We start from the raw sequence: 17,873 nt of genomic DNA, 5'->3' as shown, positions 1-17,873 counted from the left end.
AGTTGTGGAGAATGACTACTTTATGCTTTCACTAATTTAAAAATTGAATATAATTAGGTTATCAATCATTTTGAAAATTTAGAGGTCTCGCGGACCCCAGGTTGAGAACCACTGCCTTAGACCAGTAGCTATTAACCAGGGATGGTTTTGTAGTATATCAGTGCAGCATGCGGATGGATGAGCTAACAGACGACAGACCTAGTTTCAACACGATCCTTGACAAAAAGCAGTAACAATATAGCTATTAGTAAAATTGACAGCATGATTTTTAATGTGCTTTACATCTGGTTGAACTTCCATAATTTAATGCATGCGTTCAACATGTCAAAGTACTGAATACATTGAGTTTTTAATACCTATTAATACAATTTTTACTCCCGTCAGCCATCGTGTGAGGGAGTACGAGAAACACGGCCTAGACGAGAGATTTGGGAACTTATTTAGTGGTTTAAGACTATGTGGTGGCTAAAATGGACATATCTAATAAATAGGCTTAATGTAGTATTATAGTTGTAGTTTCAACATAGCCCTTCTACGGACCTTAGTTCACCAGATCTAGATAAATATCATTGACTCGTCGGCATTCAATAAGTCTACAATCCCGAGAGGCATTTTAAGCGACATGCTCGAGTGGGGATTACACTGCAGTGATGCAAGGTGGAATCATTCCTTTTGTAAACATTTACATCAGTGAGGCATGGGAAGGGGCGTCTCCGAGGGATTTGACCACAGCCTATTACGAAGGATTATAAAAAATTTCCCAGGTACGGTGTCAATACTGTGAATGACGGTAAAGTGTAAGAGAAAGCGCAACAAATGCTTTAAAACAGATAAGCGATTGATATGTAAAGGCGGGTAATGCCGTTGATAGAAACGCCCCCTGCAGCCATCTGCACGGAGATGCATTTTTTCCCAAAGTGACAAGACAAGCGCCTTCAACCGTGAGACAAAAAAGAGCGCTTTCGCTCGGTGACGTATGAATTGAATATTCGAAAATTCAAAACTACATCGCGCGCCTATTATGATTCACGGCCCAGCGAGAATAGAAGGAGAGGAAAGCGCTATTGCGAAAGCTCGGGCGAGTATCTATTGAAAACGGCTAACATATAACAGAGAGAGATTTCGACTTCGTGTTTAGTTTAGCTTAGACGGGCGCTACGCATGACGCGATGCGGATAGCGAGCGAGACAGCCTTTCTCGTTTCATAGCTATCTGTCTCGGTAGCAGGAACCAGAAAGAAATCGCGTTTCGTGTGCCTGCTGTTCCACAGCTTTCTGTTCGTAGATATCGCGTTCTCAGTCATGACGAAGGGGAGTTCCGACGAAATTTAGTATTAAATACACTGACAAGATATATTTGTAATGTTTCGCAACGATGAAACTATGTTTATCGCGGATATTTCATCGATATTCCTTTGTTGGAGAAGCGCAGCGCGTGTTGCGAGTTGGCTTCCTGATCGCGAATTGAAATTCAAAATGGCGTCCTCGTGACTACGTCACTTGATGTTGAGAGAAAAGCAAAAACTACGGTTCTACGGAGTGGCGTAATCAGGGCTTGTGGTTGTTTTAGATATAGATTGCTGACGTCGAAAGCTGAATATTGTCGAAAGGTTTGGGGTATCCTATATCGAAAAGGTTGATAAGTACATAGCCGGGATTTTATGGTTTTCTTTCTAGTTATATTATCGGTAAAGTAGCTTTGTTCGGTCATCGTGAATGACAGCTGAACCCCATACAGGTTATTTCCACACGTAACAAACATCAAATATGTGGTCGATGTATCTAGATGAAACTATACTCACCTATAATGTCTGTACTGTCACTGTATTCCTGCCAAAAATATGATCATCATAACACAGTGTGTCCAGTCAAATGATTGTGATCACATATATAAATAGTATCTGGAATAATCATATGATGTACTGAGACAAAGACAACGGCTTGATTGTAGTCGCTGACTATAAGTTCTATCGCTTTAGTGTAATTTCTTATGATACAAATTTACTCGAAGAATATTATATTTCAAATGCGAGAATGATTCTCGGGTATAGAACTAGGTGGATTTTTCTTCGACTATCAGCTCCCGTTAAGGTGTGTGGCACCTTTCTTGGCTACTCGGCTGGTAATAATTGGTGTGCTCGTGTAGTGTAGTCTAAGCAATTTAATGCTTTATACTGCATACTTATGTGGTGCACTGGTTGTAATGCATATTTCTCAGCTATTGCCACCAATATACTACAGTACAATCACTGTAATGTCATTTGCACGACCTAAACACTCATCTATTTCATTTCATCAGATCCGTTTCTACTAGCTTGATCTGAATTGATTGAAAGCAATGGCTAGAACCAAGCAAACCGCACGAAAATCCACTGGTGGCAAAGCGCCAAGAAAGCAGCTCGCAACAAAAGCAGCTAGAAAGAGTGCCCCATCCACCGGTGGAGTAAAAAAACCTCACCGTTACCGACCGGGTACAGTCGCCCTCCGAGAGATCAGAAGATACCAAAAATCTACGGAGTTGCTCATCAGGAAACTGCCATTCCAGAGGTTGGTGCGTGAAATCGCTCAAGATTTCAAAACGGACCTTCGCTTCCAAAGTGCGGCTATCGGCGCTCTGCAAGAAGCCAGCGAGGCATACCTGGTCGGTCTGTTTGAGGACACAAATCTCTGCGCCATCCACGCTAAGAGAGTGACCATTATGCCAAAAGACATCCAGTTGGCTCGCAGGATTCGTGGAGAACGAGCCTAAGATTCGGGAGTGCAGATTACTTATTGGAGACTTGGCTTTCTTGCTATATTTTCCAGACATTTGAAGGTCATCTTCGACCATCTTCCGTTGTATATAATTTCAGTGTACGTTCTGTCTCCTTCTGCTTTCACCGTTAAACGAGATTTTGGTATTTCGATTTTTGGCACACCGATTGAGGACTCCCTAATGACCAAGTTTACTTTTACACACAGCGAGTGTCGTTGGTAGGATGAATGTGATTTACGCATGAACTGAAACAGTTCGGGAGATGGTGAGTTCTAGTCTGTTGCGATGCTCGCTGTTTGGGGTGTCCTTGTGAAGCACTGAATGTAGATTTTGTGTTTCTTTTATCTATTTTCCGTTTTGAGTTAATAAAAGTAAGACCACAGTGGTGTTCGAGTTACTCTGGGATTCGTTGTAGTGGATGTGGGAAGGTTATCCATTAAATCGTTTGTAATGACCTAGAGCAGTGTTCCCTATGCATTGCTTGCGGCCCAAACCTGGGTCACTTGTATCAAAATGAGCGTGACAGTTTAATCAGTAAAAATATTATGACTATTTATTTTGGTTGCAAGACCTCACACGTCTAAATTATGGGTCGCGTTGAAAACGCTTTCGGACCTACTAAATCATATAGAAGACCAGTTCGCACCTAGGGAAGTGATCTTTGAATAATTTTGGGGGGCATTTTGATTTTGTGGTATGGTACATAACTTAAATGCAAGTGACATATAGATTCATATCGAAATATACCATTATTTTCGGCTGACTAGTTTGGTAGCCTATGTGCGAGCGAAGCAAGTCCATTTTGGGTCATGCCAATGCGTGCCAGTGTCTAATTTTCTATACCTGTCACAGGATTTGACTCGAGTCATTTTCAATTCACCACCAAGTCGAGGAGTAACGTGTTCGAGTCTTGAGTCATAGTGTTTACTGTAGGTTAACCATATGTCCTCTTTCAAGAAATCGAAAATGTCCTCCATAGCTTTTACAGTTAGGCGATTGTACACTTTGTACTTTACAGGCATAAATGACACGAACAGACTATTTCGACAGCAGCGACGGTAAGGAACGCAAAATCTGATGTTGGAGCGGGTGACATCGAACCGAAGGCCTCGGATTCAAAACATCCGAGATCCAAGTTTCTGCGACTAGAAAGCATATATGTATAATTTTGTGTGGGCCTGGGTTTCACGCCCTCTTGGATATGGATACCCTTGACAGGAAGCTGTGAGGACGGAAATCCTACAGCCGCGTCGCGGATTTGTCAGAAATGGCCAGCGAATCTTTGGTCGATGGACAGAAACGCGTAATTTACGCTGGTTTAAAGTCTCGCGATTGTATTTTACGTTACGTTGGAAACCGAAACTATCGCGACTTAATCTCCAAAACAAAGAATGTTCAATAAGAATACCCAATTATATTACCAGATGAAAAAAAAACAGGATTCGTGAACGAAACGCGGCAGTCCTCTGTCGACTGTCGTAACTCTCGAACACTTACCCCAGATTCCCAGCCCCGATCACGAGACATCTTCAACTATAAGTGCTCAATCGCAACAGTAACACTGTTTATAATATATTTCTCCAATATACATGTTTTATTCGTGCATGCATTAAATTCGCAACAGCGTCATGTAGCCTACGTGTGCTATTTCCGAACATATTTTTATATATACACGCAATTTCGACACGCACATTGCCAAATGCTCGATAGTATGTTTATTGTTTATGCTTACACAAGAATGCACATCAGCAGAGTTATGCGAGAAAAAGTGGTGCTACAATATAGCTTTCGTATGCGACAAGGTTTCATCCTTCTATAAAACTAAAACAAGCTAACTGAAAATCGTGGATAAGCGCTTTAGAAGGTAACCACTAACCAGCATGAAGGAGTAGCTAAAATCACGGCTAGACCTTGCTCATCTGCAAAACCCGGCGCGCGGGACAAGGAAAGATGAATCAGTGCATGGAATTCCTTTCATTGAATCAGTTGGGAAGGGGAATAGAAGCCTTTCTCTAACGTGCTACGGATCCAATCCTGTCCACCTGACACGCGGGTGAAGACCCAAAAGACGCCGTCTCGGACATCTCTCAGAGCGTAGCCCGCCAAGCCCACCGCGTACCAATTTCCGTTCCACACACACTGCAACACAGCCCCTCCGTCATTTTCCTCGCCGTCGTTGGCAACAAGATCATCGCGATCTATTTCAGCGCAAAGAGACGTTTCGCGCTCGTACGGCAACCCCCGCTCGTAGCGTAACATAATTTCGCACCGCCTTTCAGACAGCAACACCGCAGATGCACTGGTCGCGTAACCCACAGACTGCGACACGTCGCTAATTAGATTTCTCTGAAAGCTAGCCACCACGCACGCATCGCCGGCATGATCTATCTTCCCAACCGTGGAGTCAGGCAAGCAGACTGGCAGCGAGTGATCGTTGGACGGATGTGTCCCGCGCAATAGTCTCAAAATTGCAATGTTATTATGCAAAGTGTCCTCGTCGAATTTGTCGTAAACCCAAATACGATCTGCCTTATCCAACAAACCTTGCTTCATTTTCTCTACAAAGTCATTTCTACTGGTAAACCCGTAGGCTGTTATTATTTCATCAACCGCATTACCGATTTCTACATGAGCAACGCAATGAGCGGTGGTGATGACAAACCTCGGACTAATGAGGGCCGCGTCGCACACAAGTTTCCACGTTACGACCAGCACTTGCCACGGATACCCGGCTGTACTTGGAGTCTGTTCACGCACGCCGCAAGATTGAACACTGTCGGGAAGATCTTGGGAAAACCAACGTACAGCGAAACCTTGTTGGTTATCCGAATACGTGTGATCAGAATGCATTTCAATATGGAAAATCCCGCGATACGATTGTAGACGGCTATAATTCCGTGAAGAATATATGGTTTTCATTTTGTTTGTGGTCATTTCGTCACCACTCCTCCCAAGGAATATGACAAGCTTGTCCTTAGCGAATCGCGATTCTTCCCCCTCGTACCGATTCGACAGTCTCACCGGAGTTATGTCTACGGTTACGGTCTTTTGCGGCAAATCAATCGTCCATTCGCACAATACATCAGGTGGATACGCGTTTGGGAAATTCGGCGTCGAAAAATCGCCGTTCTCAAATGTTAGCAGTCCGCCACACATGAAATTGCATACAGTCGAACCGTACCGACTAATTGATACCAACGGGTTACTAACACCACCGATCATATCTCCTACCTCAACCGCGGCCCACATACGATCCTCCGAGGACACATTATTACCCGAAACAAGGCTATGCGATAATAATTCCCCTCCTAGCTTCAAATCAAAATAGGAATATTCGGAAGCAGTACTGCCGCACCCGACCTCTTGCGTTTTAGCTTCCAGATCACATTGTTTCATGATCAACGTTCGACTCTCGTCAAGATCCCAGCACAGTTCGGTCGACAGGCTCTGAATCCGAGAGCTACCGTACCAACGCCACATTCTCCACACTGATATCGGCGAACAATCGTGTATGATCGGCGACCGTAGTTCAGCGTTAGGGGCTACGAGACATCGTTGATTATCGCCTTCGAGAATTCTCCCAAGTTTATAGGCAATATCAGGCTGTTCATCTGGTTTTATAGCAAAAATGAGAACTAATCTTTCGCTGGGAGAAACTTCTACATTGTAACAGAAAGGCCGACCGTCTTTAGACCATTGTCCGCTTTCAAGGCACTCAACCAGCGACGGTCCGTCCAGCGCGTATCCGTCGACGCATGAAAACGTACATGAAGTGCCAGGAAACAATCTTTCCCCGGTTTGGCACTTACTCGGCGATACACGTCCTTTGTAAAGACCGGGTAAAGGTTCACATGCCACTGGCGCGCACAGCTGAGCTCCGCCGATCCACATCCCGTCAGAACCGCAAATTCTGGTGGCTTCGCCAATCCGCACATGACCCTCTTGGCAATCGAAACGAAGTGTACTGCCTGTCGTAATGGCACTATTTGATAAACCACTGTAGGACACCGTTTCAACCCCATCCACGCCTGACTCTATCCTAGGACAAAGCCCACTTGAGCAAACTCCGATCTCATTCGACCACTCGCCTGCCAAACAAGACGCAGTCGCGTTTCCTATGACCGTGTATCCAACGCTGCAGGTCATCGTGCATAAAGCACCAGCTGAGCTCTTACCACTAATGCATGAATCGGGTTTGACAGTTGAATTCCCCGGTACCTGCAATGCCGGGCATAACCTGCGACATGTAGGCTTGGATCCGGACCAACCTTTCGTATCGCAAGAAACCGCGTCGGGGCCTACAATGTCGTATCCATCAGAGCAGTTGAAGTGACATACTTTTCCGACGTCGTTCTCTGTATTTTGACAAGATTCCGGCCAAAGTGTTCCGCCTTTTGGTGGCGATAGGCTCGGACAATATGGTTTACACAACGGAACGTCACCCGACCATTTCCGGGAACTACCACAATACATCGTGTCGTTTCCGACAAGCACATGCGTCCCGGGACACTTGAATCGACATGTACGACCCACGCGCACTTTTCTGTCGTTGCAGACAGACGGATGTACCACGATCGGGCGTTTAACATGTAAAGCCGCGCACATATTGATTCCTAAACAAGACGGGGGCGAGTTGGTCCAAAACCCATCACTTTTACAGACCGCTGAAGCCAAACCTTCGATAACATACTGTCCATCGCATTGAAAGTAACAGGTCATCCCAGCAGTGATGAAATCTGAGTAGCATGATTGAGGCTGTACTGCGATTCCAGGCAAAGGTTTAATTGGTGAGCAAATTCCACCAGTGCGCCGAGAGCAGATTGTTGTGATGCCTTCGTAGTCAGCAACTGCCCACTGAGATCCATAAGTCGGGCTTTCAAAGAGTAAAACCCTTCCCGTAAATTGCGGGCCTGAATCCAAGTACAGACCTTTATCTGATAACATGAATCGGAACGGCTGGTTCGGATTACGTGTGTCACAGCCCCATCGCTGTCCTGTGTCTGTTACATCACAAGTAGTAACGTGGACATCACTCTCCATTTTTGAATCTATTAGGTCTGAAAATGTATATCCGACTCCTGCTTCCGACCTTCCACCTTCTGTGACTCGCGCATTTTGAGATGCTCTCATGGCCAAGCATCTCTCACTCGCCACGTTTTCAAGGGCAAAATGCGACTTCCACTTCCACAGTTGCGATTTGGAACCGGTTTCACAGCGCGCTTTAACGACGTGCCTACCGTCGTTTACAGTCAGACACATTCGTACTTTCAACAAATTAATTTTGGTTGAAATCGGAAACTGAGAGTCGGGGACGCACAAAAAATCGTGGTCTGTCCACTGTCCCGTGTCTGTGCAAGTCCTCACTTTGGGACCCTCTACGCGAAAATTGACATCACACTCTATGCTACATGTCCCGCTGATACAAGGCTGTGGCATTATTACGCCATTTATTGGACTTTTCAATTCAGGGCATAACCTCTCACATACAACATTGCCTATTTCGCTCCAAACGCCATTACTCAAGCATGTACGTCCATTATAGTCGGAAATCAGTATATAATCATCAGGACAGATGTAATCACAAGTGTCGCCGTATCGGGCATTGTTTTCCATGCAAGATCTGTCGAACGTAGCATTTCCAGGAGGCGGGAGTAACGGAGGACACGGAAATTTACAAAGCGACACTCCTCCCGGGTGCCATAAACCGGAGTCCTGGCATTCAAGGATATCGGGACCAACCACAATTTTTTCATTATCGAAGCATGAAAGCTGACACACAGTGCCAGGCCGTACGGTCGAATTGGTACATTCAGTAGACGAAAGTTGTACTCCGCTAGATAAAGTGAGTCCTTGACACCCACCTAGTAGCCTCAATGAGCATACAGTCCCTAATCCGCTCTCACTAGTGGGATTGAACGAATAAAAATACGATTCCGTGCCAATAGCTTTCTGCAAAGTCAGCGCAGTACTATCCCGATATCGCAGACTTGGTCCTAGGTTTGAACCTCTGAGATGCAGATGGTAAGGTTCCTTCGCACCACAATCCCACTCTTGTAATGTATCCTGATCATCACACTGTGACACGATGACAGGTGAATCGATTTCCGCTGCGGTAACACTCAAACACAACCCAGACACTGAATTTATTATTCTGGATTGACCACGCCATGCCCACCTTGTACCTGCGTCGTCTTTACTACAACTGCTCCAGCCTTGCATTATAACTGAATTGCCGTTCAGTCCGAGACATTTTGCGATCAAATCGACTCTGTGGACAATAATCAATGGATAAGGATCATACTCACAAGCTGAAACGGGAGGCGACCACCTGCCATCTGTGCAGGTTATCACGGGATCGGAGGTGTGAATATGATACTTATCACATTTTATATAACATTTTTCAAACTCTAAAACTGCGCCATCACGTACATCTCCTTCACATAAAACAAGTCCATTCTCCAATACAGGGATAGTGCATGTTCTTAGACACTTGGTAGGGACCGGTTGGTCCCAAAATCCACTGGACATGCAGCTGAACTGTGTGATTCTCGACCATGATGATGTAACAGTCCCTTGGTTGCAGTGTATCTCACAAAAGCTACGAAGCGCTTGTACAGAATATCTGCATGATTTGGGTTCGACAGTACCTAACTTGACCTCTCCAATTGGAGGACACCCGGGACTGCATTTGAGATCCAACGCATCCCAGTTACCGTCTTCTTTGCAAGTCGTGAGTGTGGGTCCGGTCGGAACAAAATTGTTTTGACACGACAAAGTGCAAACTATACCAGCAAAATTATCTTGTCCGAAACAGGACATTGGATGTATCATCCCATGAAGAGGTTTCTCAAGGACCGGACACTTCTTTTTGCATCTGCCTAAATACCCGTTCCAACTGCCCGTTGAAGAACACTGTATCGATACTTCACCCATTACATTATAGTCATTGTTGCATTTTACCCCACATATAAAGCCAGGTGACACCGGATCACGAACGCAAGATAATGGGAATATTATATCGTTGTTCGTATAGTTTGTGAGAGGTGGGCAATATTTTTGGCAGTCAGGAGACGAACCTATCCAAATGCCACTCTGAAGGCAAGTCTTTGTGTGTGGTTCTGTTGGAAGGTAGCCTGCCTTGCATAGTATTTGGCAGACAGAGCCGGGAAGAGAATTTTCACTCAAACAGCTTGCCGGGCTAACAATAGTGTTTGGTGGAACGTACAACTTGTGACATGGTTTCGCACAAATAGTTTTCTCGCCAGTCCAACTCCCGTTATCCGCACACGTTCTGTTCTCAGATCCTATGAGTACATTATCATCCCTGTTGCATCTTATGCGACAAACCGTCCCTTCCAAAATGGCCGCCTTTGTATCTGTACATACAACTGGATCGACTTCCACATACAAAGGTGTTTGCAGAGGGATGCAGTTTTTCCGACAAGTTGGTGTATCAGAACTCCAATTTCCGTTTTTTAAACATATCACTGATGGATTTCCATGCACAGAGTACCCAGATGGACAGTAGAATCGACAAATTACACCTTCGTCAAACATGGTGGCCGTGCGACATTGACCTGGCGTGGCGATTACAATGTCACCTATAGATAGGGCATGGCATGAAGCGACACAATCTGGAGCTTCCTTAGTCCAGTAGCCCGACTCATCACAAACTGCCGGAGCAGCATCCCCCTTGGTGATATATCCACTTGGACATTGAAACATGCATGTGGTGTTCACTGGTACACCATCTGACTCACAAAGATCAGGTGTAATCATCAATGTGTTGTCGTATCTGATTTTATTGCATAAAATCGGTTCATCATCAGAACAGATAACAGATTGGGTCCCATCAGCCGATACTTTGTACCATTGCAAATTAGCAAAGGGTGAAAATATGTCATTGATCGAAAATTCCATAACACTACTGCGATATAAATTCACAATATCTGAGGAATTCGATGCGTTGTAGACCGGTATGAAAGTATCATTTGATAGACTCAAAATAAATCTGTTGAGAAAGGGTGAGCACTTCCAATTTTGATCATTATCACGACTGTCACAGCTTTCCAAGGCTAAAAAAGTTTCTGTTTCATTATACTTTGCTTTTAGACACTTGCCAGTTGCAATGTTGCGTAAATTGACGCCTTCCGCCCATTCCCAGAGATATGAAGTTGCGTTTTCGCACTCAAGGAAAGGTCTTGCTTTGACCTCTTTATCAACATCCACATAAACACAAATACTTGATAAAGGAGGCGACTGCTGTACGAGCATAATCTGTTTCATCATAATGCAATCAATGGGAATGGAACGGCTCCAAAATCCATTTTGACACTGAATCTCCGAGATACTTCCAGCAAAGGAAAATCCATTTTCACAAATATAAGTGCAGTACGAACCGCTTTTAGTTCCTACTGTTGAGCATGTCGATGGCGACCATCTGCCATTGGGAGATGCAAATAAAGGCGGACACTGTCCACCACGTGTGACTCCATACAGAGATGTTACAGTATGACGAGTCACATCATACAGCTTCCAAGTTGTTTGAATAGCACCATCGTTACTGTTAAGAAGTATCCTTGGATAAGACACATATCCTTCCCATAAATAGAGATTATGATCTTTCAATTTGAAGATATGGTTTTTATGTGGATGACCCTCCCATAGCTGGAGAGGATCAAGTAAATCACATCGTTTTACTCTCACCAGTGACATTGTTTGGGCAGACTCAGCTGCAAGGCATGATACTCCGTCAGTGCTTCTTATTACATTGGACGATGAAAAGGTCCATTTAGAATATTTTTCAGGGTCACATTCATTCCAACTTTCTTTATAGACGGATGAAGTGACGTCATTCATCTTGAGATACATTTTCCCAGAAAAAGATGTTATTTCTATCAGATATTGATCTTGTTCAATACATACAGTACCATTATTGATCCAGTCACCGTAATCATTACACTTTACCTCGGACGGGCCTGTAAGGGAATAGCCGTCTTCACATTCAATCTGGCAGACTTGTCCAGACGTACTTGATTCAAGGTCACATTTAACTGGTAGAATCTTCGCATTCTTCGGTGTTTGGTACTTTCTACATGTGTTCACGCAATACCCAACCATATCACTCCACAGTCCGATTTCATTGCAGGTAACCGTTCTGCTTCCAATGACTTCATGCTTATCTGGACAATACAACGTACAGTCAGAGCCTAGAGAAGTCCCAGAACATTCCAAGTCTCCAACAGTTGGTTCGGGGATTTTTGCACAGTCTGGAATGCATGACGGAATAGAATTATCCCAAACCCCATCCCGTAGGCAGAGAACTTCGCTTGACCCACTTATCTTGTATCCATCTTCGCAAGAAAATGTACACTTTGATCCAGGGATGGACTCGTACTCGGCACATTCACGACTGGTGATCAACTTAGTTTGTCGGCGAATCTTAGGACATTTGCGTACGCAAACCTGTTCTGTACCAGCCCATTGGCCATTAGATTTACATGCTCTTTGATAACTACCCAGAAGCTGGTACCCGTCTTCACATTCGACAGAGCAGCTTGTACCAGCTTCTATGCTTTGTTTCCAGCACACAGAGGGGTGAGCTCGGCCATGAAATGTCTCAGCTAGTTTCGGACATGATTTAGAACAGTACGGCGCCGAATCAGTCCACTTTCCATTGCCCAGACAAGATATCGTAACTTCGCCGTGTATTGTGTATCCCTCATTACAGTAAAAAGTGCAAAATGATTCTTCCAACACCCAGGGATTGTAACAAAGATTAGGAACAACATGGCCATTTTCCGGAGGTGATAACCCAGAGCAAGTCTTTTTACATATCGGCATTGTTGAAGACCATTGTCCGTCTGATTTACAGACCACACGCAAACTACCAAAAAGTTGGTAGCCAGGTTCACAGTAGAAATTACAAGCTTGACCACCAATCAAAACGCCTTTTGCAGCTGAATTTCGACAGACAGAAGGCGATACAATACCGTGGGTGGGTGCTTTCAAGGGAGAACACGGAATGTCACAAAAAGCCGGCCAACCACTCCACACTCCGGAGGATAGACAGACTCTCGTTTCAGAGCCAGACAATATTGCACCCTCGACACATTCTGTGACACATACCAGACCCGTTTGAATTGCTCTATGACTATGGCAATCATCAGGAGTAATCACGCCCCGAGTTATTTTCGGAAGAGCTTTACAAGAAGAAGAATAACCTGGCGAGCCGATCCTCGCTGAGAATAAAGATAGGTCCAAGGACGGAAAGTCATTGTTTAGGAAAGAATCAATAGAATTGGCCCAAACAACTGTTGAACCTCGTTTGATCATTAGTAAGTTCGGGTCAAATATGATAGTTCCATTTTCCAGCATGGCTTTCCGCAAAAAATGAATTATCCGCCTCATTTCAGACTCGGTAACACCAGCAGCAAAGTTGGAGGGCAAGTGTGCAACATGGTTTAACATTACTGTTTCCTTGTTTGTGGGTGTGATAATTTCATTCTTGCTGTCTAGCGGAAAGGTACTGTTAAATCCTAACAATTCTACAGTTTCTGCAGTTATACCCGCTTGACTATAAGTGGATAAAATAATATTTTCGATATTGGTTGCCATATCTGTGTTGTTCATTTCAATCTGATTAATGACATCAAAGATCATTACACCGTTGATGCTAACGATTCCCCAGCTACCGTGTATGGGGAGGATGATTGGTGGGGTAGACACAAATTGCTGACTCTGGGGTAACGCGAATAAAGAAATTGTGACAGATATTCCTATGATAGCAACAACAAAGCTAACAATCCAGTACCAATTACTACGTAGCTGCTCAAGAAATATTCTTCTTCGATAGAGAGGTGTGAGTTTTTTCAGAGTTTCCTTAGCCTCTTCATCATGAATAAATATGGCCTTGCGCTTTCTCAGCATATTTTCCAGTTTTGCAACCTTTTCATCTGTTTGCTCGGAATTGAAAGTGTTCTCAAGGCTGCTACTTCCATTATAAGGAAAAATCTTACTGCCATCATCTCCTGACTGACCGATCGAACTGGCTCTTGTGTGAACTGATGAAGTATTTGATACTCGAGCTTGAGAATGTGATGAATTACTCCTTTCAATAGACTCTCTGAATTGAGAAAATCTCCCGTTCATGATATATATATGAATCATATTCAAGTTGCAAAGCATTGAGTTATTCTCTACATTAGATGATAACCATGAGTCAGTAAACTGCTAGTACCGTAACAACATGTGATATCAGACAAAAAAAGCATTGATCAATTCAAGTGAGAATGGAATTGGCTGAATATCGCAAAACAACAATCAGAGGATTTTAAATCATTCATACCAATGAAAAAGGCAAGTGGCATAATATTGGAGAATACAAATGAATAATGTGTGATAAACTGCATGGCAAGGCTTGATGACTTCATTATTTTAGGACTATTTTATGTGTCTTGCACTGCCATGCTGCTCTAACTTTCTTGGCATTCCGTTCAGGTCAATCTTTACACAGAATAATGCTTACTCTAGCCTACGGTAATACTTTTAATAGCAGGAAAGATGGCACAAATAACCCTCAAATTGTCCAATTTGAAATATTTTGAAATAGGCATTGAGAACAAGAGAAGCTAGCATAGCCTACCTGTCGTCCGTTTCATGCACGGTCTCCATATTAATATTCAGTTACTTGAATGATGGTTCTTGTTCATCACATATGACTTCTTGATAGTTCTTTGGAAAGAATATATTATCATGTCTCAAATTTTTTTGGTCCTGAAAACAGAAAACAAACCCAATTGATTTTTAAGATTGTATCATTCATTTCATTGAAAGTACTTCAACACCAGTCAAAATTAAGTACCGTCAGCATGAAGATTACAGAAACCAGCAAATATTCACATATATTTCAGTATTTTGGCTTCACAATTATCAAGATAAAGTACCGTCAGCGAATGAAGTTCAAAATTTTAAAACAGGTGTGATGAAATTATGACAGGTGTAGGCCCTACTTGTAGCAAGCAGTATGCTTAAATGCGCAACGAATGATGACAAGGATAAATTCCATACACTGTAGTTCACCGGTCCAAAGTCATTCCAACCAGAAGAACACAGCGATCTTGCTTACCTAGTATCTTGTAGCAAATAAAATCTCAAAATGGACGTATCTCCAATATTCCACATTGTAATCTACATCAAAAATCCAATGCAATAACATTTGACTAATTCAATATTTGATTACTTAGGAATTTGTGTTTTGGAAAAACGACTTTAAATTATGGTGTATAAACAATTAAACATTGTGTCACCAATCGTCTGCAATTGGATCGACAAAGTACGCCGATAGTGTTTATTTAGCCTATAGGCATGCAGTGTAAGATTTACTGTACCGGTATTTTGTATACCGTTGCATAAAACATACATCCTACGTAAGTAATTTTTCAAGTTTAAATACCCGAAATTACGAAGAGTACAATGGAGATGGTCCGTTGCAGTATTTCATACCAATATGTATTACTTACCGGCACGTATTATATAATAATCCTAAGCAATAGTATTCGACGTGATGGACAACTGACTTGAGTGACTATGATATAAAAATCTATACAAAATACGCGTACAGGATATAAGTCAACAAATCTGCTGCCAAAATAACCTTGCCGATTGCTAATGCCTTTCGAAATTGATATAGTACCGTATCGTAAACAAGTTAGGCCTACTTGAGCAAGATGAATGCAAAATCTGTACCACTGCGATTCTGGCAGAAAAGTCACAACATGATTTGGTGAAAATTACTAACCGCCGATAAGCAACAACAACAGTTACTGTGATGTCATAAGAATATCAACATATTGCATCTTCGATCGGAGACAGAAATGATTTTCATTCAGATCGAAGATATTTTTTTGGGATGCAGAACGTACTTTAGATCGCCATACACTTTGCTGCTGGAACTCGACTTGACGTTTAAAGGGAATTTTAAGGAATTAGACCGGATACCGAATATTCAATCATGGATAGGAACAAACGGCCACGCCTGAATCAGATATATGGACCTCATCCAAATTATTATTATTTGCACTTCAACTTTTAATTCCAAAACTCAATTCTCCTGGATTGATGAGGCCATAGCCTTTATAAGGCAAGCCATCAGAGCCTATATAAAAAGCCAATAATACCGTATTCTCAAAAAAGATGTGTATGAGATAACCAGTTTTCTATTGACCAACATCGACATAGCCTTTACTAGGATTTACTAGGCCATGGTTGCGTGCGAATAGAGCATTCATTACCAGTGCAATGTCGCATCTATTATCGCAATAATGGTTATGTAAAATATTTCACCTATAAATTTATCTTCTCACATGGAAACTCCACGATAAAATTACTCAGCACCTCTCAAAAGAAACCGAGTAGAATAGCCATTGAGAGGAGGGCTGGTGCTCTACTTTGCAATGGCCAAGAAACCTTGTAAATGTCCAAGGATTTATTTCACCATGCAAATGACCAAGAACGGTCAAAAATCACGGCAGGATGGGGGTCATCCGCCTGGCGCCTACCAGTTGGGCAGGGTTGTAATGACTCGAGTCATGACTCGACTCGAGTCAGACTCGAGTCACGATTTTTTTATGACTCGACTTGACTCGAGTCATTTTCGTGAAATGGGAAAATGACTCGACTCGACTCGAGTCAATATTTGGATTGACTCGACTTGTACTCGAGTCATTACGCATGACTCGACCCAAGTCATTGACTCGGCTTATTTTATATGACTTGAAGATGAAGAAATTTGCGAATCATAATGGCTAGATCAACGCATCCGACGAATTCTGCCGACATCGCTATTTGTCACCACTGCTTTCGTTGCACTTGTCTGATATCAGATATGCCGCCGTAAAACAACAGAAAATGATACATAGTAGCAATGCATTGTACAAAATCGTCCAGTGATGAAGAGGTAATAGATCCTCCGCAATTAAAGTACTCAAGACTTTTCAATTATGCAAGCAAACAATTGAATCAAAGTTCAATTAGAGCCAATGAAATGACTCAGATGGTGAAGAGACTGATAAGCTCACGTGTAGATTTGAAGGCGATGATTATTTGCATTTTAGGCGACTAGAAAGAATGAGTATTCAATGCTCTTCAGTGTGGTTCCAAAATGCTTGTCAATTCCTGCATCTAGTGCACTATAGTGGAACGTGTATTCAGTAGATGTGGATTCATTCTACGGCCATGCCGCTTTAACATATTTGAGGATCTCCTTTCCACATTAGTATTTTTGAGGTGAGGTTTTTGATTTGATCTGCTGTCTGTGAAAACACACAATGCCCCTCGTCCATTTGACGTTTTGTTAGATATGTGCATTGTGCACGTGAGTAATAATGAATGGCTAATGTTGTGTGATGTTTGTACAATATGCCTGTTCTAAAATAACTTATTTTTTATTTTATTGGGTGGTTACATGATAAAATTGTTATGTTGCATAAAAGGAACACTGAATCTGGCTTAATTTGAAAAAGTGGAATCAATGATGTGAGAGGAGAATATTTTGGATTTGAAAATAGATGGAGTATTTTAGTGAGAAATTCTTTCACATAATATAATTACATAGTAGTAAGCCGACTATTTTTTCATATCCAAAACATTCTACTCTTATAACTTCACTTTTTCTAGTTGGAATTGAGTCAAATTTGCTATGAATCATATTTTTACACAATGTAACAATATCATGAGATAGCCGGTAAAATTCGAAAATCTCTATTTGTAATTAGTCTAAAATTTCCTTTCATAGCATTGCTTTCTACTGGTTGGAATTGAGCCAAATTTGATTTTTTAGGCAATCTAGCAATTTTAAGAAGTAGCCGGAAAATTTAAAAAAATGTTTTTGAACAGCCCCATTGTACAATTATTTCTCCAATGCTGTAACTGCGATATAGTCTGTAATGCAATTGGGAAAACCTTTAGTATAATCAAAAGGTATCTGTTCTGTTGTCACTGCACAATGCACATAGTTGCATGTACGCTTTTACAGCATGCTGGCCTGTTGTAAATACCTCTACATAAACATGCATCTATTGATTCTCTATCAACTAGTATCTTGACGTGAATTTGTTGGT

General features: G+C 42.4%; 2 protein-coding genes across 2 annotated transcripts; one reads left to right on the top strand and one right to left on the bottom strand.

Annotated features, from left to right (window-relative positions):
* Positions 1–2,293: 2,293 nt before the first annotated feature.
* Positions 2,294–14,684, bottom strand: LOC145458034 (sushi, von Willebrand factor type A, EGF and pentraxin domain-containing protein 1-like). Its single transcript, XM_080336341.1, has 2 exons — positions 14,399–14,684; positions 2,294–13,879 (listed from the first exon to the last, which is right to left on the bottom strand). The coding sequence occupies exons 1-2, from the start codon at positions 14,425–14,427 to the stop codon at positions 4,729–4,731; spliced, it is 9,180 nt and encodes a 3,059-aa protein (XP_080192467.1). The 5' UTR covers positions 14,428–14,684; the 3' UTR covers positions 2,294–4,728.
* LOC145458032 (histone H3.3A) lies at positions 2,338–3,139 on the top strand. Its single transcript, XM_080336340.1, has one exon. It carries the CDS (start codon positions 2,338–2,340, stop codon positions 2,746–2,748), a length of 411 nt encoding a protein of 136 aa, XP_080192466.1. The 3' UTR covers positions 2,749–3,139.
* Positions 14,685–17,873: the final 3,189 nt, after the last annotated feature.

Source organism: Botryllus schlosseri, chromosome 15 (assembly GCF_051294905.1).
Source record: "Botryllus schlosseri isolate E-star chromosome 15, Bs_hap1, whole genome shotgun sequence".
Lineage (NCBI taxonomy): Eukaryota > Metazoa > Chordata > Ascidiacea > Stolidobranchia > Styelidae > Botryllus > Botryllus schlosseri.
This window is presented reverse-complemented; position numbering and strand designations above follow the sequence as displayed.